Source organism: Thunnus albacares, chromosome 8, assembly GCF_914725855.1.
Source record: "Thunnus albacares chromosome 8, fThuAlb1.1, whole genome shotgun sequence".
NCBI lineage: Eukaryota > Metazoa > Chordata > Actinopteri > Scombriformes > Scombridae > Thunnus > Thunnus albacares.
Window position 1 is genome coordinate 10,739,420 of NC_058113.1, and position 21,933 is coordinate 10,761,352.

General features: G+C 41.1%; 1 protein-coding gene and 1 long non-coding RNA gene across 4 annotated transcripts in view; both read right to left on the bottom strand.

Annotated features, from left to right (window-relative positions):
* Window positions 1-134: 134 nt before the first annotated feature.
* Window positions 135-17,617, bottom strand: ctnnb1 (catenin (cadherin-associated protein), beta 1). Of its 2 annotated transcripts, XM_044358595.1 has the most exons (17): window positions 17,440-17,617; window positions 9,622-9,672; window positions 8,731-8,955; window positions 8,370-8,623; window positions 8,048-8,286; window positions 6,346-6,547; window positions 6,110-6,254; window positions 5,785-5,888; window positions 4,953-5,087; window positions 4,530-4,733; window positions 3,933-4,091; window positions 3,583-3,702; window positions 2,999-3,149; window positions 2,516-2,637; window positions 2,288-2,348; window positions 1,239-1,489; window positions 135-932 (listed from the first exon to the last, which is right to left on the bottom strand). In XM_044358595.1, exons 2-16 carry the CDS (start codon window positions 9,632-9,634, stop codon window positions 1,275-1,277), a joined length of 2,349 nt encoding a protein of 782 aa, XP_044214530.1. In that variant the 5' UTR covers window positions 9,635-9,672; window positions 17,440-17,617; the 3' UTR covers window positions 135-932; window positions 1,239-1,274. The 2 variants fall into 2 exon arrangements, with proteins under 2 accessions (XP_044214530.1, XP_044214531.1); XM_044358596.1 differs by lacking the exon at window positions 1,239-1,489.
* A 669-nt stretch (window positions 17,618-18,286) lies between these two features.
* The window catches only part of LOC122988211, a 50,948-nt gene continuing 47,301 nt past the window's right edge, over window positions 18,287-21,933 (bottom strand). For both annotated transcript variants that reach the window (XR_006404733.1, XR_006404734.1), the window contains exon 4: window positions 18,287-21,393. This is a non-coding gene — a long non-coding RNA (uncharacterized LOC122988211). The remainder of the gene's footprint in view (window positions 21,394-21,933) is intronic.

Sequence of the window (21,933 nt, forward strand, 5' to 3'; positions counted from 1 at the left end):
TCTCTCAACAATATGACCCAGCTGCAAACTGGATAAAAAAATAAAATAGTCAAAAGCTCTTGAAAAAGACAGTAAGTGACTCTTGAGTGTCTTGCTGTAAGGTGTTGGTGAAATGAGACGTGGAGGCATCCGGGTGAAATGACAGTCCATTTTATTGTTTCAGAACACAGCAGGCTACAGCAACCAGCTCCTCCCACTACCCCACCCCTTAGTAACAGCAGACCAATAAGAGCCCTCCTCCACCCCAGTCCTTCCACAGCCACACCCATCCAGCTAGGTCAGCTACACCCCCTTTGGAACAGCAGAGACACCTCAGTGTCCACCTTTAAAGCAAGAAAATAGCTTGATATTTGGACCATGATTTCCAATTCATGTTTTTTTTATACAAAAGCTACACAATGTTACACTTGATCATCAGAATACAATTCAACTGATTAACTTTAGTGTTTGGACACCATTTAAAATGTGATCAGATTCTTTACTTGGATGGAGCATTACCACTAAAAAACTCAACACTACCAGAGACTTAAAATACAAGGGACTGCAAAAACAAGAGATGAGTATCATAATTCAGAATAATGAAAAAAAAAAAAGCAAGCTAGAATCAATTTGTACCATTACAGACTTGAGGAAAACAGAATAAAAAAAGTAAAACTAAAAGTAAAAATGAAAAAACAAAATACATAAAAAGGGTTTTTTCAAAATCAACCTTTGAGATCAAAATCCGTGTGTCATGTCAGGATTTGAAATCAGCCCACCATCAGGCTGAGACCAGAACAGAACCGCACTTAAATCTAGTTTGTCCCAATGGAGTTCCCATAGACAGGAAACTCTGCTTGCTGTTGTTGAGTCGTCTTCAGGCACTTTCTGAAACCCCGCCTCCTCCATATGGGCGAATCACGATGCAGGTTCATCCAGATCACATGATACAGCTGCAGGGGGGGAAAGAAAGAAAGAAAAGTGAGGAGGAGTGAGAGGACGGAGACAGCACAGAGAGTTGTAAAAGACCACACACACAGATCAAACACCAACATCACATCACACAGCTTTGCAATTAGGAGCAGTCTGAACATGCAGCGGCCTCAGTGAGTAAATCCACTCCTCTCCCTCCTCAGTCATCTTCTCCAGACAGAAATCCTCCCCACTGTGCTGATACTTTTACATCTCGCTTAAAGAAATGGTTTCCATTTACTTGAGCTGACACAGGTCTACAGAGTGGAGAGTGAAGCTCATCTTACCTAGTAGAAAGTGTAGTGTAATGTTGGTCTTGGTATTTACAAGTCGGTATCAAACCAGGCCAGTTGGTTGGAGTCACCGGGTGGCAGGCCCTCTATCAGTTCCTGGGCGTGTCCCAGGTCAGGCAGCCCCTCTACAGGGGGGTAGTCCTGGCCAGGGTGGTGGCCCCCGCCCAGATCATGGTCCATCATGGGCTCCATACCCATCGAGTCCCCTCCGTAACCTCCCGAATGGAAGGAACGGTAGCTTGGGTCTGGGAGAGGGGGGAGTGGAGGGAGGAGAGGCAGGGGAAGCAGAGCAGTTGTTAGAAGCATGTTAACAAACCAAGCTGTCACACAGTAGTATGATCAAACGCACACGGCACAGCAACACGCCACACTGTCCATCCTCCAGCACACAAACCACGGATGAACTCTTCAAACTGCTACGTCAAGGAGTCTGAATTCAGCTCAACTCCGTTTACGTGGTTCCACCAACAGAAATCCATCTGTGGTGGCTCCAAGTCTGGTTTTCATTTGGGGAACTGACGAAGCAGCTGACTAACAGCCAATTACAGGCTGCAGGACGAGAGCTGTGCAAATTAAAATAAACAGCTAACCCTTGTCCCATAGCCTATTGATCAGTACACAGTCCAAGGTCATGGTAATATTAAGATGGCCAACTGTGACAATAAGCAGCGGTTTCATATTTCTCATAGCCGCCTGTGTTTGACAGCAGGGAACAAATTCATCTCCATTCATTACTAGAAGGCCAGTGTGTCCAGCTGCCGGTGTATCACAACCTTTAACCAGTCTTGTCATCAGCTGTATGACAGTGAACAAACGGACATTGGACTGTGCAAATATTTAGTTGTGTATCAACTTAAAAGGGGGCAGAGGAGGTCCCTGGGTTTGGAGAAACTACCAGGACAAGACGTCACTCAGAACAGAGAGGGTGACTACTTCATGCCCAGTTAGTACAAAACCAGCTAAAATCTTTTTGTTGCAGCCTGACTGCTCAGGTTTGTGAGCTGGGAGTGTCCCAGCCAGTCAGAGGTGAGGAGGTGACTTACCTTCCTGTCTGTAGCCGAGAGGTTCTCCCTGAGCTCCGATGTCCAAACCCAGCTCTCCAGTCTACAGTGAAACAGAAACACAACGTGAGCACGGTGGCAGCAGATCAGTGAGACCAGTTACACTTCAGCAGGTCTTTGTGCAGTCTTATAAATAAACATCTGAGCATTGTGTGGACAGATATGCTGATTATCAATTCTTTAACAAAACTGATATTGAGAGCTTCATACCTCGTTCCAGGCCATTGGTTCTGTCCTGAAGAGCGAGCTGGTGAGTTCTACAGAGAGGCGTTTCTTGTAGTCTTGGGGTTTGTCCTCGGACATACGGAACAAAACTGCTGCAGCGTAGGTGGCTGAGGAAGATGAACAGTTGACAGGTTAGACTTTCTGCTGTGTCAGTTTAAAAAAAAACAAAAAAAAACATGTACTACAAATAAAGCAATAATACAGCCATCATGGAGAGGAGACAATTGGGAGACACATCTTGTCCGTTATAATAGTCACAACATTTTCAATGTAGAAAAGTAAATCAAGTGCAACGTTTAAGTGTTCTTGGAAAACTTGTATAAAAAGGATCTTTTTCTAACTGCTGGTGTTTTATAGTCATTCCCACTCAGCTCAGTTGGACTGGTTCCTCTGAACATCTGTGCAGCTGAGAGTAGCCATTACGTGAATGATTGCAGTATGTAAATGAGTGTGTTTTTGTCAACATACCAACTCCTTCATTGCGGCTGTGCAATAGCTCTGTGAGCGGGGCGGTGGCTCCCTCAGCCTCGATGGCCTCAGCAGCTTCTTTATCCTGGGCCAACTCACACAGGACGCCTGCTGCTACACGCTGGATGTTCTCGATGGGAGAATACAACAGCTGCACACAAACACACAAGAAGCTTTAAAAAAAAAAAAAAAAAAAAAAAAAAAAAAAAAGAGATTCTCACCCTGCAGAGTGTTCTGCTGCAGAGGGGCAGATGATCTAAGATGCAACAAGCAGAAGCTTCGTGGAGTGTGAGGACACACACAACAGGTGGTTCAATACATTTTACTTTCTCGAGCACGTCCAGTTTTATCTGCCTGGAGCAACCGTGTCTGGGATTATTTCTCCAACTACTGCAATGTGATGTTTAAAATTACGTATCCATGCTCCCTACTCAATCCAATTACACTGGAGACAATTTAATCACATTAGTAATAGTTTAAAACACAAATTCTCAATATTTTCGTTCACTGTGAGATTTATTTTAATTATGTATTGGTGCGTTTCCAAAATGACAACACAAGTACAAAGAAATGTTTGTTTTTACCTGTACAAAGAGTGGAATGGTGTTTAGTCCTCTGATGACTATTCTGTTGTGGACGTCTCTGGCCAGGATGTGAAGTGCTCCTGTGCAGCCCTCCACAATCTCCTCCATGCGAACTCCCTCCTAATGACACAAACACTCAATTAGTAATGTTAAATTGTGGAGATGCTGTATACTGGTGCAATCTAAACCTCCCAACAGGCCAACAGAAGTGTGTGAGACAGAGTTCTGCTGGTTGTGAAGACATCATGGCACCGCTGTTACACAGAGTTGTATTACATTTATTATGCTGTGCTGGTGTTTATCCGTTGTGAAGGTGTGTGTTCACAGAAGCGTTAAGTGTGTGCTCTCACCACAAACTGCTGCTGTGTGCCTCCCATGCTGGTGCGTCTCTGTGTGTCTTGGTGTGCTCTGACCAGCAGCTGAACCAGTCTGGGGATGGCTCCCTGCTCCCTCAGAGGGGCGTGGTTGGCAGGGCACAGCGCCAGGTTACGGATCAGACCGACTGTAGCCTGATGGAGAACAGTCACATGTCAATTAAGCATCTTTTAAACATCAACATGACATAGTCAGTAGTTACATCTGATCAAGGTTTGCAGGTAAAATTAGTGCGGAGTCAACTATAGTTTATAAATGGACATTGTCAATAGTGTAGAATAAGCTATTGTTAATTTAAAAAATAAAATACATGAAACCACATATGAAATATAAAGAAATAGTGAAAATCTTAGTGACACAATGTTGTCTGATGTTATATAACTGCATTTAAAGTCGTACTGGGCCCATTATTTTGGCTTTGAGGTGTAATCAAGTGTAAACTGATTTTCACTGGAGACATCACTAAGGCCAGTATAATGGGCAGCTCATGTGGCAAACAGCTGCTGGCAGGTCCGTGTGTGTGTGTGTGTGTGTGTGTGTGTGTGTGTGTGTGTGTGTGTGCACGCACGCACCTTAATAAGTGGCCAGTGTGACGGCGGATGCAGTAATTTGACCACCACCGGCAGGCCGTAGTGCAGTCTGACTGCATTCTGTGCCATCTCAGCGTCCTGGTGTCGAGATGTGAGGTGACGCAGTGCACAGATAGCAGGTTCTGTGATGTCTTCTCTGTCTCCAGCCCGCAGCACTGTGCGAACCAACGCCTCAATACCTCCAACCTACAGAGAGACAGATAGCATGACACATAAATAGATGTGTCAGATTCAGTTTTACTGGGTGGATAATATGAAAACTTCACAAATAAGGACAATATATCAGATTTGTATAATAATACATTTACATAGAACAAAACCTCCATGACCAAACATTTGACACATTATTTGAAAACAGTAACTACATAGTAATAAATACTGTATATTAACTATGTGTGTACTGACCTGGCAGACCATCATCTTGTTCTTGTAGTTGTTGCAGGTCAGGTTGGACAGGATGCCGGCAGCACAGGTCACCACATTAATGTCGTCACTGCCGAGAAGTTGAACCAGAGTTCCTAGCAGACCCTCCATCCCCTCCTGGAAAGGAAAACCAGGTGTGATGTTAGCATAAAAAGGATCAGTACACACTATAAAGAGCATGTAAGTGCGAGGTACTAAGATGAATTTTAACACACACAAAAAAAATTAAAATCTGTTTCTTTCTCATTTTTTGTCTTGTACAGCACAACACAAGTACCTGCTGAGCAAAACTAATTACAGAACTGAGGGAGACTGAGGCTACTGAGTCTATTAAGCAAACTTTAATTTCTTCTCACTGTCTTTTACTGAAAAACTAGAAATACCACCTCACAGTTGTATGCCTCAAGTAGCAGTTTACATCCATGTCTGTCCAGACTCGTAATACCTTTTTATTAAATTCCTTCAAAGTCTTCACTACAAATATTAAGTGTATTTTTTGGTGAAATAGAAGTTATCACTATATTTACATATGATTCCAGTGAATCATTTCCTTTCCATGCTGTCTTCACTTAGAGACTGAAACTTTGTCATAGCTATATGAATTCCTGAGTTCTGGCCAAAAACGTGTTTGTGAGGTCACAGTGACCTTAACCTTTGACCACCAAATCTAATCAGTTCATCCTTGAGTCCAAGTGGACAAGTGGAGAATAGGACGGACGGACAGTCCGAAAACATAATGCCGCCAGTCACGGCTGTCGCCAGCGCGGAGACATAAAAAGACTTGATTGTTTGTACAGAGAACAATTCTCATCACCTGTTTGGTGGCAGCATCTGATAAGTTCCTGAGAGTCCAGAGACAGTTCTGGACCAGTCTCTGGCTGGGGTCTGTCAGGTGGAGTCCCAGAGCCTGCATGCCTCCTGAGCAGAGGGACAAACATGAAAAGAGTTGTTATTTACACGTGTGGAAAAATAAATTTAAAAAAAGTAAATACATTTCAAATCACTAAGTTCATTGTTATTTGACAAATGTTTGAATTGCAGTGGTGGCTGTTTCAAATGCTTTAAAACAAACCAAAAGTCAAAACCTGTAATGATATTCGAGCTCACACTACAAACACTTGAAAGTGCAGGGAACGTACCGGCTTCTACAATGGCAGGCTTGTTACTGGAGCAAACTGACAGTACTTTGAGCACTCGGCTCGTGGTCCACAGCAGCTTCTCGTAGGTGTAAGTCCTCATGATGTTGACCAACGCCTGGGGGCCACCGCTGGCCAGAATGATCAACTACACAAAAACAGAACACACAACAGGGTTAGGTGTGTTCAAGATAAAGATAAACACAGTATTCACATCTGACCTCCCACTAAACCCTCACCTTGCTTTCCTGGTTTCCATAGGCCAGAATTTGGAGACAGTCGGTGGTGATGGCCAGGAACTTAACATTGGTCTTGTTGAGCAGAGCCACCATTTTCTGTAGACCGCCAGCCAAACGGACAGCCATCTTGGCTCCTTCCTGGTGCAGCAGGAGGTTGTGGAGGGTGGTAATGGCATAGAACAGGACAGAGTCCACTGGTGAACTGCAGAACAAAGAAATTATATTAGATTACTGTCCCAACTGGGAAATAACCACAACTAGATATGTATCAAATTAGGTTTCTCTCACAGGCCTTTCCTCTCTACATCCTCTGCCTGTAGCCAGTTTACCATATTTCTTTCATCACAGCTGATAAGCCACTGTGCCAATAGACTTTATTATACTTGCTTTCCATAAGAATCTAGACCATTTTGACTCGCCAATTACCAATAACATCAAGTATTTAAGTTATTGTCGATGATGAAACAGAACACAAATGTTTTTAACCAGGGACAGTAGAAACTTCTGCTAAGACTCCTCTTTGTCCCACATGCAGGGTTTTTCCTGGCTCAGAATAGACCTTTGAGGGGTGACTATGCATGACAGTAAGCATCATCGGTCTGCGTACAGTAAACGCAATGAGCCTGTTACCTTATTTGACAGGAATCTATGCATTTTCCTGTTACTTCTGACCATTTGCTGAACAAAAAAGTCTATTATGTTTGAGTAAATGAAACCCAAATTAACAAAACTAATAACAAATTAACAAAGTAATACTGCTTTGTTACAGAGAAACACTACGTAGACATTTCCATATGTGGGATTGTAGGATTAGCATGCTAGGCTAACAGTCAGCTTTATACACGCTATGTGACATCTTTTAGAGCACACAAACACAGTAAACACACCTGTCACCTGCCAAGCACAGTGCTGTTAAACCAGCAACTTGAAGCTGCTACATCTGATTTGTATACAGTCTATGGGCTACACACAGCACGGCATGGCTATGGTAACGATGCTAGCCACGCTAACTAGCTGCCATGCAGGCTGGTAAAACTGATCTGTTGCGTTTCTTTGTATCCGTGGGTTGGTAGTCCTCTCAGTGTTGGAGCCTCCGTGTGAGACGCTCCAGTCAGTGAACTTATTTCAGGGCTGCGCTCACTCTGAGTCCTGCAGGGTACCGAAATTTGGCACCAATTGATCTAAAGAGAATCGGTACATGGTAGTACCAGCGTAATTCGGTTAGTATATTTAAAAGTACTGAGTTCGGTACCCAACCCTAGTTATAATTCAGCGTTTAAGATTTTCATCAGAAATAAAACAGCTTTTATTTTGTGAGAAATCACAGGAAGTCCTCTCCTATTAGCACTAGCTTCACAGCGGAGTGTTCAGGCTCAAAACAAGGCAGCTTAGCTGGCTGCGTTTGTCCAGCGCCAGCCACATGTGTAAAATATAGCTGCCGTGGATGAGAGGAGAGTTGACTGCTGGAAGTCAAAGACGTCATATTTAAGTTTACGTTCTGTTTGTTCTATTCAGAGAGGATTTGAATTGCTATTTTTATTCTCAATTCTCATCATTTTGGCGCTGGCTAACACATCTTTGAGGTGCCAAAAATTCCTCTATGCAGGAAAAACCCTGACATGACTTCCTTCATGCTACATCAAATATATGGAAAAGCTTTTAAAAACCCTTCCAGTAAAAGTGTCCATTCATCCTCACATACCCGAGCATTTTAACTAGAGCTGGTATTCCTCCAGACTTAAAGATGGCCAGCAGTCCCTCTCTGTGATGGGACAGGTTGTGCAGTGTTCCTGCGGTGCAGCGAGCTGTCTCCACATCGTTTGTGTTCTGCATGGTCCTGACGATGGCAGACACCATCTGAGGGGAGCGCATGATGGCGTGACGCGAAGCTTCTTTCTTTGAAAGCTGGTGGACCATCACCGCTGCTTTGTTTACTACAACCTGGAGGAGACGGACAAAAACGTTAGCGGGAAAGAACAACAATTCAGAGCCAATTTTGACCCACAGTTTGCAAGGGCAAGTACCTGGTCCTCATCATTGAGTAGTTTGGTGAGTTCTGGTATGGCTCTGGTTGCCAGTTCAGCGTCATCTTGATAGTTGATCAGATTGACCACAGCATGTTTGAGCATTTGCGAGGGCTCTGCCAGCCTCTGGACGTTGGTGGGGTTTGCTGTGTCATACTGTGTAGAGGGGATCTGCATGCCTTCCTCAAGGGTCTCTGGGAACATTGCTGCACGCACTCGCTGGGCACGTGTCATGGCATACTGACCATCCAGGTCTAGGAGAGACAGGGGAGAAATTGTTTAGCCATTATATGTCCAAGATTTTACAGAACTGCCATCTTCCTCAAAAGGTTAACAACTATTAGAAGGTATTAGGACTCACCTTGTACTTGTTCCTGGGAGAAATTCTGGTTGAAGCCCTGCTCCCACTCATACATGACCTGGTTGTCAACATCATCTTCCTCAGGGTTGCCTTTCCCACTCAGTGAGGGAGCTGTTGTGGTGGCCCCTGAATGGATGCCTGAATCCAGGTAGGACTGTTGCTGCCAGTGACTGACTGCCGCCTTACGGTCTGGCTCCATGGCCATGTCCAGCTCCATCAGATCAGCTGGAAGGGGAAAAAAATATTAGAAAACATGCATCAAAAAAGGAAAAATGTTCGACAAAGTCAGTCTAACCAACTTTGCAGCAGCACAATGTAAGTAGTAGTTTGGTAATCCACACTCTTGTTTAATATTTGTCAACTGACAACAACATTATAATGCAGAGAAACAGGTATTGCAAGCTTTGTAATTTCTTGGGAACAGCGTGACATTCATTTCAAGTGAGCCTGACAAGAAAATATTACATCATACAAAACAAACAAAAACTACTAAGCCTACAGAATCACTGCAAAGATACTGTGTAACCACAATTATTAATCCAATTTCTGGATCTAGATTTCTTACACCAAAAATCCTGTTATGGTTGTACAACTGCATTTCCAAACTCCAAATGTGTGTGATTTAACAGTAATGGTCTATTCAAGCTTGAAGTCTGATTTTACCAGTGCTCCAAGTTTCAAATTGAAATCAATAACTAATTCTCTGTTCTACTGTGAACATAAATCTGCTCCCCGGGAATAGGCAGTTTTGGACTGCTGCTAAGTTTAATACAATGCACACTATTCAATATAGAGGTGTTTGTGTGTGTGTGCGTGAGAGAGAGAAGAGAAATTCAGAGAACAAGAACGTAAACAAGAGTTTGAGTTATGTGCCTGAAGCCATTAACTCACCCTGGGAAGCCATGTTCCTTTCTCAAACCACGGCCGGCACAGCTTCCTGATCTGAAACACAGGGAGGAAAAAATAAATAAAAAAGCCATCAGCCCAGATGCCTCTGTAGCCTCTCACCTTCCATCATTCCTTCCCTCTACCCCCGCTCATTACCAGTCCTCTTTACTTCCAGTCAAACATCAGCCATTTCATTACAACACGAAAACATCAAAGGAGAGGTAAAAGCATCAAAACAGACGGTTAGAAATTAATGATAAACGGCCTAGACAAGCAACTTTCCACTGCCTTCTTTCCTTTCCTGTCTCCTCCTTTTCTTGGATTTCCTCTTCTCTTAAAAGTCAGACATGCAAACAGCAGCAGCTCACACACAAAGACCCCATTAAGTGTAGCAGCTAGCAACTATTTAGGTGAGGAAGGACAGGGAAGTGGAGCATTGGGTGGAGAAAAGAGGCAGGGGGAGGGAGGAGGGCATACACATTCCTGCACTAGCTTTGAAGCTGAAACCACACTCTGCAGGAAAGTAAACACTGGCAATGGCAGGAGAGAAGCGAGAGGGGATTAATTCAGAAAAAAAAAACAAAAAATAAAAAACAAGAAAAATTGAAACAGCGGTATTTTCAATCCATACTCAAAGATGAATATTATGACAGTCACACACAAACACAGGAAATTGGGAAAATTCAGAAGAAGATCCCGACTAAAACGAAACACAGAAACAGGGGCAGTATATCCATAGTCAGAAACCCTTTTCAGACCCCTTCAAAAGCACATCTGTGGTCATTCGGAGATGAATCCAACAGGAAGATAGAGACCAAATCCCTTTCAATCACGGCATACCAGTTTGGACATGTTCTGATACTAAAGGAGGAGCTGGAGGAAAATGAGGGTAGAGCTACAAAGAGCCAGGAATTCATTTTTATCTTTACAGAGAAAGTAGAGGTGAGTAACAACAAGATCCAGCTCCCTGCAGTGAACTAATAATAAAATAGCAGACATGCTGGTTCCACAGAATCTGCAGTCCACATGAAAATACACAAGGCTCCACAACCCCAAATAACACTGGTTACCTCACCTTCATTTTTATATAACATGAACAATACTGTGCTCACATTTATCAAGCGCCATTGAGCAAATCAAAACAATGAAATTTAGCACTACACACCAAACAAACCATGTTTATACTGTGTGTGTCATATTTCTCTTATGACATACAGGAAATATGAGATAAGAAACCCTGCTTTTTGGAGGATTATTTTTCATCTGTCCCTCCTGAAAGTCAATGCGTCAGATTCAAACTCTGAGCAGCCGTTTGTTGATGCAACAGGCGTGCGGCTACGTTACTGTTGTAAGGTCAGATGTAGTGAAACCAGCAGCTGTGATGTCAGTCCCTGAAAGAAATGTAAAAAATGGCTGCCAGAAATATCATTTGATATCTCAGGTTTATGTGTGTCAGACAGTCATGCACAATTCTGAAAGTAAAGACATCAGTTCTGATTTTGGGTGTAATAGACTCAGAGACGGTGTTCTGCCAGGGACAGTGTCTAAACAGTCAATAATTTGAGAAAGCAATTTCTCATGACACAAGATTTTACATTTAGTTATGACCACAAAACATTTGTCAACTTGTGGTGACAGTGTCTAACAATGTTAAAGTCAATACACTCTGAGTTGTATCCTTTAAATATCATTCTCTCTTTAGTAGAGGTGTGAGCCAACTTCAGTTTTACAAACTGGCAGGACCAGGCTACCTCACAACCCTGAATCTTAGAGATCCTGTTTCAAAGACATCAAACTTAGCTGTCAACAGACTGTCTGACTATTACGTGATGCCATCACTTTCTGTGGAGACACTCAGCTCCCTGGTCTTTCTGAGTGGCAAAAACAGTCCACCGTCTTTACACATATCAAAACGATACTGTCTGCTGTTTCTTTCCCTATTAAGCATTTTGGCTCTAGGTTAAATGGCGCATACAATGGCCTGCAGAACACATTTAGCAGAAAACAGCAAGTTTGGCCAACTGTGATTGCACTGACTGTGTAGCCACCCTAATGTATGAAAAAGAATAAAAAACAAATCTCTGTTGGACCCTGTAATAACTAAGTAGCCTATCTCTTTATGACAGATTTGATACACCTTGTCTGGAGGGCGTTTGCTAACAAATACCTTGCTCATACAAACCACCTTTAATTTACAGCCTATAAAGCCTTTTTTTTATCCACTTAAAATTACCATAACATTTGCTCACTTTGCCCTACAGTTTTAATATCTTCTTCTCAGAGACTCATCCTGCTTGCAAAACACTATATTCTGAGTTGTTAAACCCAAACATGTAATTGAATCAAATGACAAAGCGCAAACGGTGAAAATGACTAGCCCTCCAAACAGTGAAGCAGGCGAACTGAGATACAGTAGCCAGTGGTGAATATCAGTCTGGCCTGTGTGTCAGTGAATGTGTAGGAGTTTGTGGAATTAAATGGCTGCCAATATGCAAATACATACAAGGACAGCTAAACTACTGCTCTGAATTACTTCCCTCCTCTCCCTCCCACACCACCCCAGCTCAGCTGTGTCATTAAAACACAATCTTGAGTCAGGCTCCAAGACTGCTGCTTCTAACCACAAACTCACCAACTCACCAACTCAAATTCACTGTTCACACGCCATCCTCCAAAGCTTTACAGGCCTGCCCTCACATAACCTAGCCCTGTCCTAATGGGAGCCATATGTCCCAAACAAACTGAATACAAATCAAACATACAATCAAAGCGCACAGTGGAACCATTTATCATTCATGCTGGTGGAAAATGTGGCTCTTTACATCTGGCTTTGGAAACGGAGCTGATGATAGTTTTTTTGATGGGCAAACAAGCAAAGTCTGGTCTCCAATTGAGACACACAAATGGCAGCCTTGCCCTGAAGTCAGACTCTGACTGTTAACACAAAAAAACTCATTACAGTAAAAGTTCCAAGATATCAGGCTAGCAGCCTGGCCACAAAAATCTGAACAAGGTTTCTTTGAAGCCAGATGTGAAATCCAATATGTAAAGAGTTGAGCTTGGTCCGGTTAAAAGCCATATAATTGAAACCAGATGACTAATGACTGACACACCAGTCACCAGAGTCACATGACTGTCTTATGCAGTATGTGGGCTTTATCAAGGTGTATGTACCAGAAGGGAGCCAAGGCAAAGGACGCTGGATCACATCAACCAGCAGGTTGGCACATGAATGCGAACGTTACATAGATGGCGAGGTTATGTGCAGGGACACGCACACAGAGCACTATTAAGTTAAGTGTACCACAGCAGCACCAGTGTCCAACATAACATTTTTTCCCCACTGGCCCACTTGGCCAGTAGATCAGTTTTACTAGCCCAGCAGCCAAAAAATGAAAACTCTTTTTTCCATAATTTTGGTGATTTATTCATTGTATACATAATGAGTTCCCTTTAGATTTGGTTGTTTTCCATTAGTTATTAATATGTAATGTTGATATATTACACAAATATGCAAAGTCTAAAATTAGGCAAGTATTGGATCAGTAAATGAATGGCGAACAAGAGTGGGTATCTCCATATTTTGTGTAAAGCCAGAATGTGTGGACGTTTCAGCGAGTACAGATGACCTTCATAATAAACTCTTGTGCCAAGAACTGAGACAATGCTGAGATCTACAGAAATGTACTTGTTAAGATAGAACAGTGAGAAAGAACATAATGACATTTGTTAGTTAGCGCGTGTTCATTGCAAGCTCCTTCTGTCTGCTTCCATGAGCCACCTGTCCACTACAGACATGGAGTTGAACTGTAATGAATGAATGAAAAGGAGGAAAATGAAACAAACTAAGAGCGTCTGTCTCCACAGTAAATCATCTGTTGAGTGTTTGATGGTTATTTATTTGTGCTTTAGAATGTAACCGCCATAAAAAAAAAAAAAAAAAAAAAAATCAGAAAATAACGTTTTATTTTTGCTTTGTTCTCGCTACCGCCGCTCCCTCTGCTCGCTTGACCACCGCTGCGCTCTCTCTTTTTCTCTCGTCTTTTTTGAAATGAGTCGGGAAGCCGACAGCAAAGCCTAACTTTACTTTTAACGTTATCAAAGAGAAATGTCCTCCCCTTGTCCTGAACTGTATACCCATAACTCTGATTCAATCAACTTGCCGTGCATAAATTCTTACTGGCCCTGGGCCATCAGTTACGTCGGACACTAACCACTGTCCCAGGTCAACCACCACTGACAAAATGACAGGCTTTTTGCCCTCAAATAGTGTTCTTTAGTTTGTTACACTGCCCTTAAATATAATGTAGAAAAAACAGTGTTCATTCAGAGGGTCAGACTTCATTGATGTTTGAATGACAAACATGAAAACAACCACAACAGAACATAAAGATGAAAACATCTGTTTCTGTTGGATCCAACACTGCTTCAACAGACCACACCAATACAATATCAATCTGGCCCCAGACAGAGCATGGAGAATACACAACAGCAGAAAATTATGAAAATAGGTATAAGACAAACGAATTACAACATTTAAATCTGGAAAAATGTTCAATAAAAAGGCAAACCACAGTTCACAATGTGGATTTGATTAGCCTCTCATTAGTGGTAGGCACTTTGTTTCTTTGAACCATCAGGATTTCCAACATGTGGCTCATTCCAAACTACACAGAGGGCATCTCCATTAGGATTAGGCACAAAGCCAGATGACTGACAAGTATCATGAGATAACTTAATTTCAACTCCCACAAACAAGACGTGACCAAGTATGTTATTACTGGTCCATGGCGACACCTACACGGTCTAATGTGCCCAAGTTTAACCAATTATCTAAAACACCAGCAGATAGCTAAGTAAGCGTGAAAGAAATCTGTGTAAGCTATGTGGGAAATCTTGCATTTCTAAACACCTTCAAGCAGGAAAGAAAATGCAAATGCAGTAACAAGCAAAAAATTACACACTGATATCCCTGCCCTGTGAGTATAGTCTCTCTCCTCCTTTTTTAATTTGTGGAAACTTTAAACCAACCAATCACAGAAGGGCTGAAAATCATATACATTTATTCATAACTGGAATTCAAAGTGCCAAGCATATCTAACCTGTCCAATCCAATTTCCTCTTCCTGAAAAGGAAAAAACGTCTGTCAGCAAATTTGAGCCTTTATGCAACAAAGTGAGTTCAGGTGAGCTTGGAGATTTATCAGTATCATCCTGCCAGTATTATCACACTTCCTACAATTTTAAATTTCATTCCTCAGCCTGCAGAAATTTGTGGCTTAATTTTAAAGTCTCTTACCAATATGCTGGGGCATTAATATTTACATAATTTGATAAAGTAAATATGTAGTGCTTGGATAAAAAAGGGAAAATGTATTCATTGAGAAGAGGACTTCAAAAAACCAAAGTCTCTCTAAACTCCTGCACAGTCCATTTCCTCTCAGGTGAAAAACACTGTGGGTTCAATACATCCATACGAGTAAATGACCCAAACAAGCTGTATTATCGGCACAAGCAGAGAGACAGGAGCTGCCACAAGCTTCAGTGTTAGCCATGTAATGTGCAGGGTCAGCAGCCCTCAGTGCTGGCTGCCAACAATACAATGAGCTCAGTGCATACAGCCGCTGCAGTGTTTGGTCTGTGTCTCCGATGCAAAATGATGGGTGCCTATGGAGAAACAGGGTGTCCAGGAAACATCCAAGCAATTTCCAATTGATGATGACTTTTTTTTCCTGTCAATCATTTCATTTTGAATACTGAAATGAGACTGAATAGGATGCGAGTAGTACAAAAGCACACATTAAAATCCTTTAATATGTATTAATAAGTCAATGGGTTGAAATCTTCCATCACTAATAAACTGAAGCTTTAGCTTAATACAAAGTGATGAATCTCCTCATGAAGACATTAGATTTAAATATATTTCTGGAAAATCTATATGAACATCACTACTGTCATCTTCACTCCATCATTAACAAATCTGCCTCAAATCTTGGAAGTGCATACAAATTACATCTTCAGTTGGACACAAAGGTGGGTCACAAGAAAGAAAAATTACAGTATTAGGTAATCGCACAACCAATAGAAAGGTTTATGGTAACCGTCTTCTTGCAAGTGGATTACCTCAAAACATATCACTACCGGTCTCGGATGTAGCCTACACCCACGCTTCCGTCTTAAAAAGAGAAGAAATTAATGCACCGTTAGTAGAAAATTTTGCTCACAAAATGACGTTTTTTGTTCCATTATGTGATCTGATCGGGGATTTCACTGAGGCACCACAGAAGACGAATTAACACAATATTTTAACCAATATCCGAAACCAAAGACAATGGCAGTGATTTATGGGGATGAGGATTTGTGGAAACCGATGATTTTATAATCCTGTAATTATTTAAATAATCCATCCTGTCTTCTAGTGTCTACTTAATTATTTTAAGAAACCAGTTTTGTTACAAAGCTTCAGAGACTAAAATATTAAGTCTGAAGCCGCTGGACGAGACGTCAACATCCTGCTGCTGCTGCTAATCTCTGCATCTCTTGCTAAACCATTATTTCCACTGAAACCAAAAACATAATCAATGACGTGTGAAAACATCAAACCGCATCGTTTTGTGCCATTTAACACCACAAAAACAACCAGTCATTTCAGCTGAAGCATCATACCGCTTGTTTTCAGTATCAGGATGGCGAAAAGCAGCGAGGTATCCAACTTTTTCCCCCCCGTAGTGACCCGACTGTCCCTCTTCAGCAGCCAAACACACACACACACACACACACACACACACACCTCTGGCTATGTAAAGGGTCCAGACGAGAAAGTCAACATCTAATAACACATTTCACAAAATAGATTAACTACCAATATAACGCTATTTTTTCCAAATAACCGTGTGCTGCACCCCCTCTTCCTCACAGCTGCCCCTGACTTTCTTGCTCCTAACACCACTGACTCAAATTTCACATTCAGGCTCCTCCTCGTCTTCCTCCCAAAGCACAGAGGAATTTGTCGGTCTTTGTTTAAAAGGACGACTGGAAAACACATTCTCACGGGCCTCCGACCTAAAATAAACTTTAAAACACAAACCACGAATAAAAGTTTTGCTTTATTCAGTCGGCACAGAGCTTCATTTAATGTCCAAATGTCTTACAGCTTTTAGTTTGACCCAGTTCCAACTGAACTTTCGACGAAACGTTTCTTCTTTAACGTTAGTTTTCATAACTTAGTTACCGTTAACGACCGTTTGCTTAACTTACTTAATTTGATCGTTTAAAGCCACACAAAATGTTCACATATACACAGCTTCAAGTTGCAAGCTCCAAGTTATCTTCAACCCACATTAACTGAGTGTGAGGCTAAACCAGCTGCAAAAACAACCGACCATAAGGCGAAAAACCCTGGTCGAGCAAACATGAGTCAGAATAGCGGAATGTGGCTAATAGTAGTTGACGCTAAGCTAACTAACCTTTGCTACCGTTAACTATTCAAACAGGCGAGGACACAACATCGGTGTTTACTCCCAAATCCCGTTTGAGGTTTCCGAATAAATCAGAAGCGAGCGAAATCTATCGGATACAACTAGTTATCATTAACCGTTGTCTGTAGGACCAAAAGTGCTATCATAAAGCCAACGAGTGTCGTCGATAATATAGGTATGTTCCCCCCTAGGCGGTGGCTGGCATATCCCAAATATCTGCCGTGAAAGCAGCAGCATCATCCCCCGGTCGGCCCGCACACAACAACCGGCTCCATTCCTGCTGAGCCCGACACGAAAAGAGGGAGAAACTGTGCGGAGCCCACAGTTTAAATGTTGAAGCCTACCCTTGTCAACACAGCAAGTCCGTCCAGTCGGATCCCGGAGAGTAAAAAAACACTTTGAAATGGGAGAAAAGTGGAGGAAAACGTGAAGCCGAGCGTCAGCGGGGAGCCCTCGTCCACTCCCTCCGCAGTCAGTCAATATTGACTCGGCCGGAACAGCAGAGACTGGGAAATGTAAGATGGCGGCGGATTTATATAGACCGGAGAACGACTCCAGTGGTCACATATCCTGCCGTGTGCTCGAAAAAAATAGGAACTAAAATCGGATAAATCTTTTAAGTCATGTCACTGTAACACATTTCTATATATATTTACCAACCATCGTGACTTCATGCCTTTGTTGCGAGTTTTAGCTGATTTAATAAAGTGAAGCAAGGCTAAATCAATGTCTACAATACGAGTATGAATACACAATTGAATCAAGTTCCGGCAGAGTAGAAAAGGGAAATCCGATTCCTTTCCCTAACTTGAACCTCTTGGACTGAGAAAAAAAAAACCTGTTTTCCTTCACCTACACAAAGTAACACCTTCATATATATACAGAGTGACACCGTGAGATTTTTATACCAACAACATCAACTGTATCACCAGTCGTCCTCTACTTCAATAGAGAAAACAAATACCTTTACAGATCTAAACACAAGTTAAATAATCCACATCATCTGTGGTCTCAGTTGGCAATACAGGCTACACATTTATGGAAAGTCAGTTCTAATAGACAAAATATTGGTTTCAATTGAGGAAACATATTTTTATTCACTGTTCACAGCATCAGGTGATGCCAAGGGTATAATTAGTGTGACTAACTCACAATAACAAACAAACCAACAACAATTTAGTGAGGTGATAGATTTCTTTATTACACTGGCAGGCCATCAATAGACACTAAATGGCTTTACTTTCATAGGGGTTTTGGGAGCTGGTCCTTTTTTTTATTTACAAATTGTTATTGTTGCCTAGATGTGTAAATTCAGCAAGCAATGAACTTCCATAACAAAACTGTGTGATTAGGCCCACAGGCAATAAAGCAAAAGTCACTCAGCAGGTTGGAGCACCTTGTGTACTTCAAGTACTCAGGAAGAAAGTAATGAATTTGTGAGTCAGCAAATGTCAGTGATTCCTGAGGAGTTGCACATTGTTGACATTTAGACTCAGTTGCATTTGTGACTCAAATCAAATCCCACATGCTAAGGAAATATTTCAAAGAAGTGTTTCATTTTCTACTGTTTTTGTAGTTTGACTGAGAGAAAATATGAGTTTATGCAAATTGTATTATAGACTTAATGGATCAAACAATGCATGCATATTTCTTAACAAGACTAGATTAATCATATTTCCTCACTCCATTAGAAAGCAGAATCAGTCACCAAAATTATTAGTGATCTATGGGTAGAGCCGACGTCCTTTAAGTGAATAGTGTGATCTCCCCTTTATTCTGAGATCACAGAGTCGTGGCTATTGATTTTCAGATGACTTTCTATTTGGCTCAATAATAAGTAAATTAGTGGATAGGCCACGTAGGACTTTTGAATATGCATTACAAGTCCTCTAGTCAGTGTTTGGTCCCTTAATCTCTGGGTTATAAAGAGTGGAGAGCAGGTCATGTGCTAGCTTCCCTTCATTCTGCAAATAACAATGTCATATGCAAACAAAGGTAATATCCTCTCTTGTCATCTGCCTGCAGGCTATTTCATTAACCTTTATTTACAGTATGTGGGTGGAATAGGTTACCAAAAGCCAAACTCTGATTCAAAACAGTCACTGCAGCAAATGCCTGGATGATATACTGGAATCACATCAACACAGTGAATACACACAATACATGAACACGTCAACCGGAATGAGTCCACCCTGTGTCATTAGATTGCGACATGGAAAATTACAGTAATTGAGAGTGATTGATTTTATCCTGAATGGCTTTCAAACCACGGTGAGAATTAGTGCTATCAGTCAGTTTAATATATAGCCGCAATTTGTGGAGTCAATGGGTCGTGTAGTCACATGATTTCACAGGAACATGCTGGTATAACCAAACAGGTATGAAATTATGGAGCAATGGGTGACTTTAAGAAAAGAAGATTACATAACAATCTATATAGCAGATAGTTTGATTATATTCCAAAACATATATGAGTGGAAAGGTAATGTCATGGTTAGGACAGGAGACTTGTGAACATAAGGTTGTTTTTTATATTTCCAATATGGCTGGAAGCAGAATAAGACATGTACAGGAGTTTCTTCATAAAAGGCTCCTTTCTATCAGCAGAACAGAGTTTACCCAAACTAAACTGAGCATTTCCAACCTGAAAATACTCTGTTTGTATTACTGGTAATAAGGATTACTTTGTAACATAAATGTATAACATAAAAAATAGAAAAGCATGATAACAGAAGAACATATTTCATTTTTCAGTGTATTTATATTTCATATCTTGTTGTAGAGTTTGGTTTGATGGGCCCTTTGGGAACTATCTTAATCCATTATAACTCCACTGTGGGAATAAATAATGTAAGAATGTCTTCCTTAAACAAAGACAGTAGAGGACTGACAGTGGTTCAATAGAGGGTGCCAGTTACACAATTGAGCTGTAATTACAATAAAGTTTTAATCAGAACCAGACTGTCACCATACAGCATAACCATCTGTGACCACTGGCTTTGGATTAAGAGCACATGGTTAAAAATCTGATTTACTCTCTGTGAAAATCCTGCTTTAATCTAATCTGTGATATCTATGAATCTAACCCTGCATCAAACACATTGATTTTTGGTTTCAGTGCATTTTTATTGTATTCATAAGCAACAGCTGACAATTACGTTTGGTACAAAACAGCTCAAATATGAGGAATTTCATTCATACTGTAAATTTTACTGGAATTTTTATCCAGGAAGTGTATATATAAAATCTATTTACATCGAAATCTCTAGGCTTATACTGAGTGTTTATATTACTAGTATTCTTTCTACATATGAAATGTTAAATTGCAGTATGCCTGTTAAATGAAGACCTGTCAGTCACTGCTCATATCAAACTGAACTAGGTGATATTTCTACACTCTGCCCAATACAGAGTAGCAAACAGTTTGTGAGGTGAAGGAAGAGATGGGAGGGGGAGGGTTGGTGGCTTCAGATGTGAATCTGTGTTTGTGTACAGGTAATATGAACAGTAATGTGTAGCAATGAATGAAACTACATTTGAAAAAGTCACCTTTTTTATAGGACATCAAGAGGTCACATGGATTGCTTAGAGGTCTTATAATCATTTTCTTTTCTTTTTTTTATTTGTGTAAGATTAGTCAGACATCAGTCAAAGGGAGAAGGACAGAAACTACAACATTGCTGTACTGTATACTCAAAATATGTTTTATTTTTAACAAAAATATAGCCTGGGAACTGCAAGCTCATGTTGGTCTGGCGATGTCAGGCTAACAAAAATAACAAAGCAGACTAGAAATAAACTGAATGGAGGGCCTTCTTTTTGCATTTTGTAATAATTTTATGGATTTAATTATTTCTCCTCGCGCTGGATTATACTCACCTGAGTAAGGATAGGTACACTATGTAGTACAACTATATTTCCATCTTTCAGTGGGAGTCAGGTCATTTAGAAATATGTGATGTTTAACCCAATGTGGGTCAGATTCAATCCTCTCTATCCTGGTTTATTATCAGAGAACTCTCAGCTCTCCGACACGTGAGGTTAAACATCCAATTTTGTTTGATCCTGGAGAGATCCTGCTAAAGATTAATCCAAAATGCCTGTGAAATGGCCCTTCATCCAACAGGCTGTGCTGAAATAACACAGCTTGTTCTGTTCCCAAACACGCTGTGGCTCTCCAATGACCCAGTGCTTGCACCACTTCAGGGAGCCCACACAGCACTTGTTCTTCCAGCTGGAGAGGGCGTTTCATGTTCCATCATGGCAGCACGAAGAGTTCACCGGAGGAGTGCATACACCTGCAATTTGTTGATAAATGCACATTGGTATGGATGTCATTGTAATTAAGATGTCATTTTTTAAAAGCACATTGTAATTATAATGACAATCTGTTTGTATGTAAACAAATGTAGATCATGCAGGAAAAAGCTTGTAAAATGTCTCCTTTCAAAGCCTATAATTGTTGACTACAATACATCTAGTGTCTAGCAACGCATTGCTAGATGTATTTTCCCCAGTGATTGAATTATCGTGTATATTTGCTGGTAAATATTTGGCTGCTATCCAACATTTTACACTAGGGCTGAGGTCATTTTAGTCTGACAAAAATCAGCTAATAGTTTAAATATATTCATTAGGTAAAATGAGGCCTTCACCTTTCATAGAATCTCTATGGAAGTTCTCATATTTGTCTATATTTTAATAACTGACAGTGAAGTCCAACACTGCTGTTTTCTGTGTGTCTTCCAGTTTTAAGACAGAAATGTATTAAAGCAGATTCAGAATTATAATCCATACCAGCACACACAAGCAAGCCATAGGGGATTGCATACATTATC

Bases quoted from the DNA above. Each gene is read 5' to 3' on its own strand.
- ctnnb1 (XM_044358595.1), bottom strand. The intron at 5,088-5,784 runs GTGATGAGAATT...TTTCCTTTCCAG, and splicing joins CAGATGCTGCCACCAAACAG to GAGGGGATGGAGGGTCTGCT. The intron at 2,349-2,515 runs GTATGAAGCTCT...GTTTCACTGTAG, and splicing joins AACCAATGGCCTGGAACGAG to ACTGGAGAGCTGGGTTTGGA.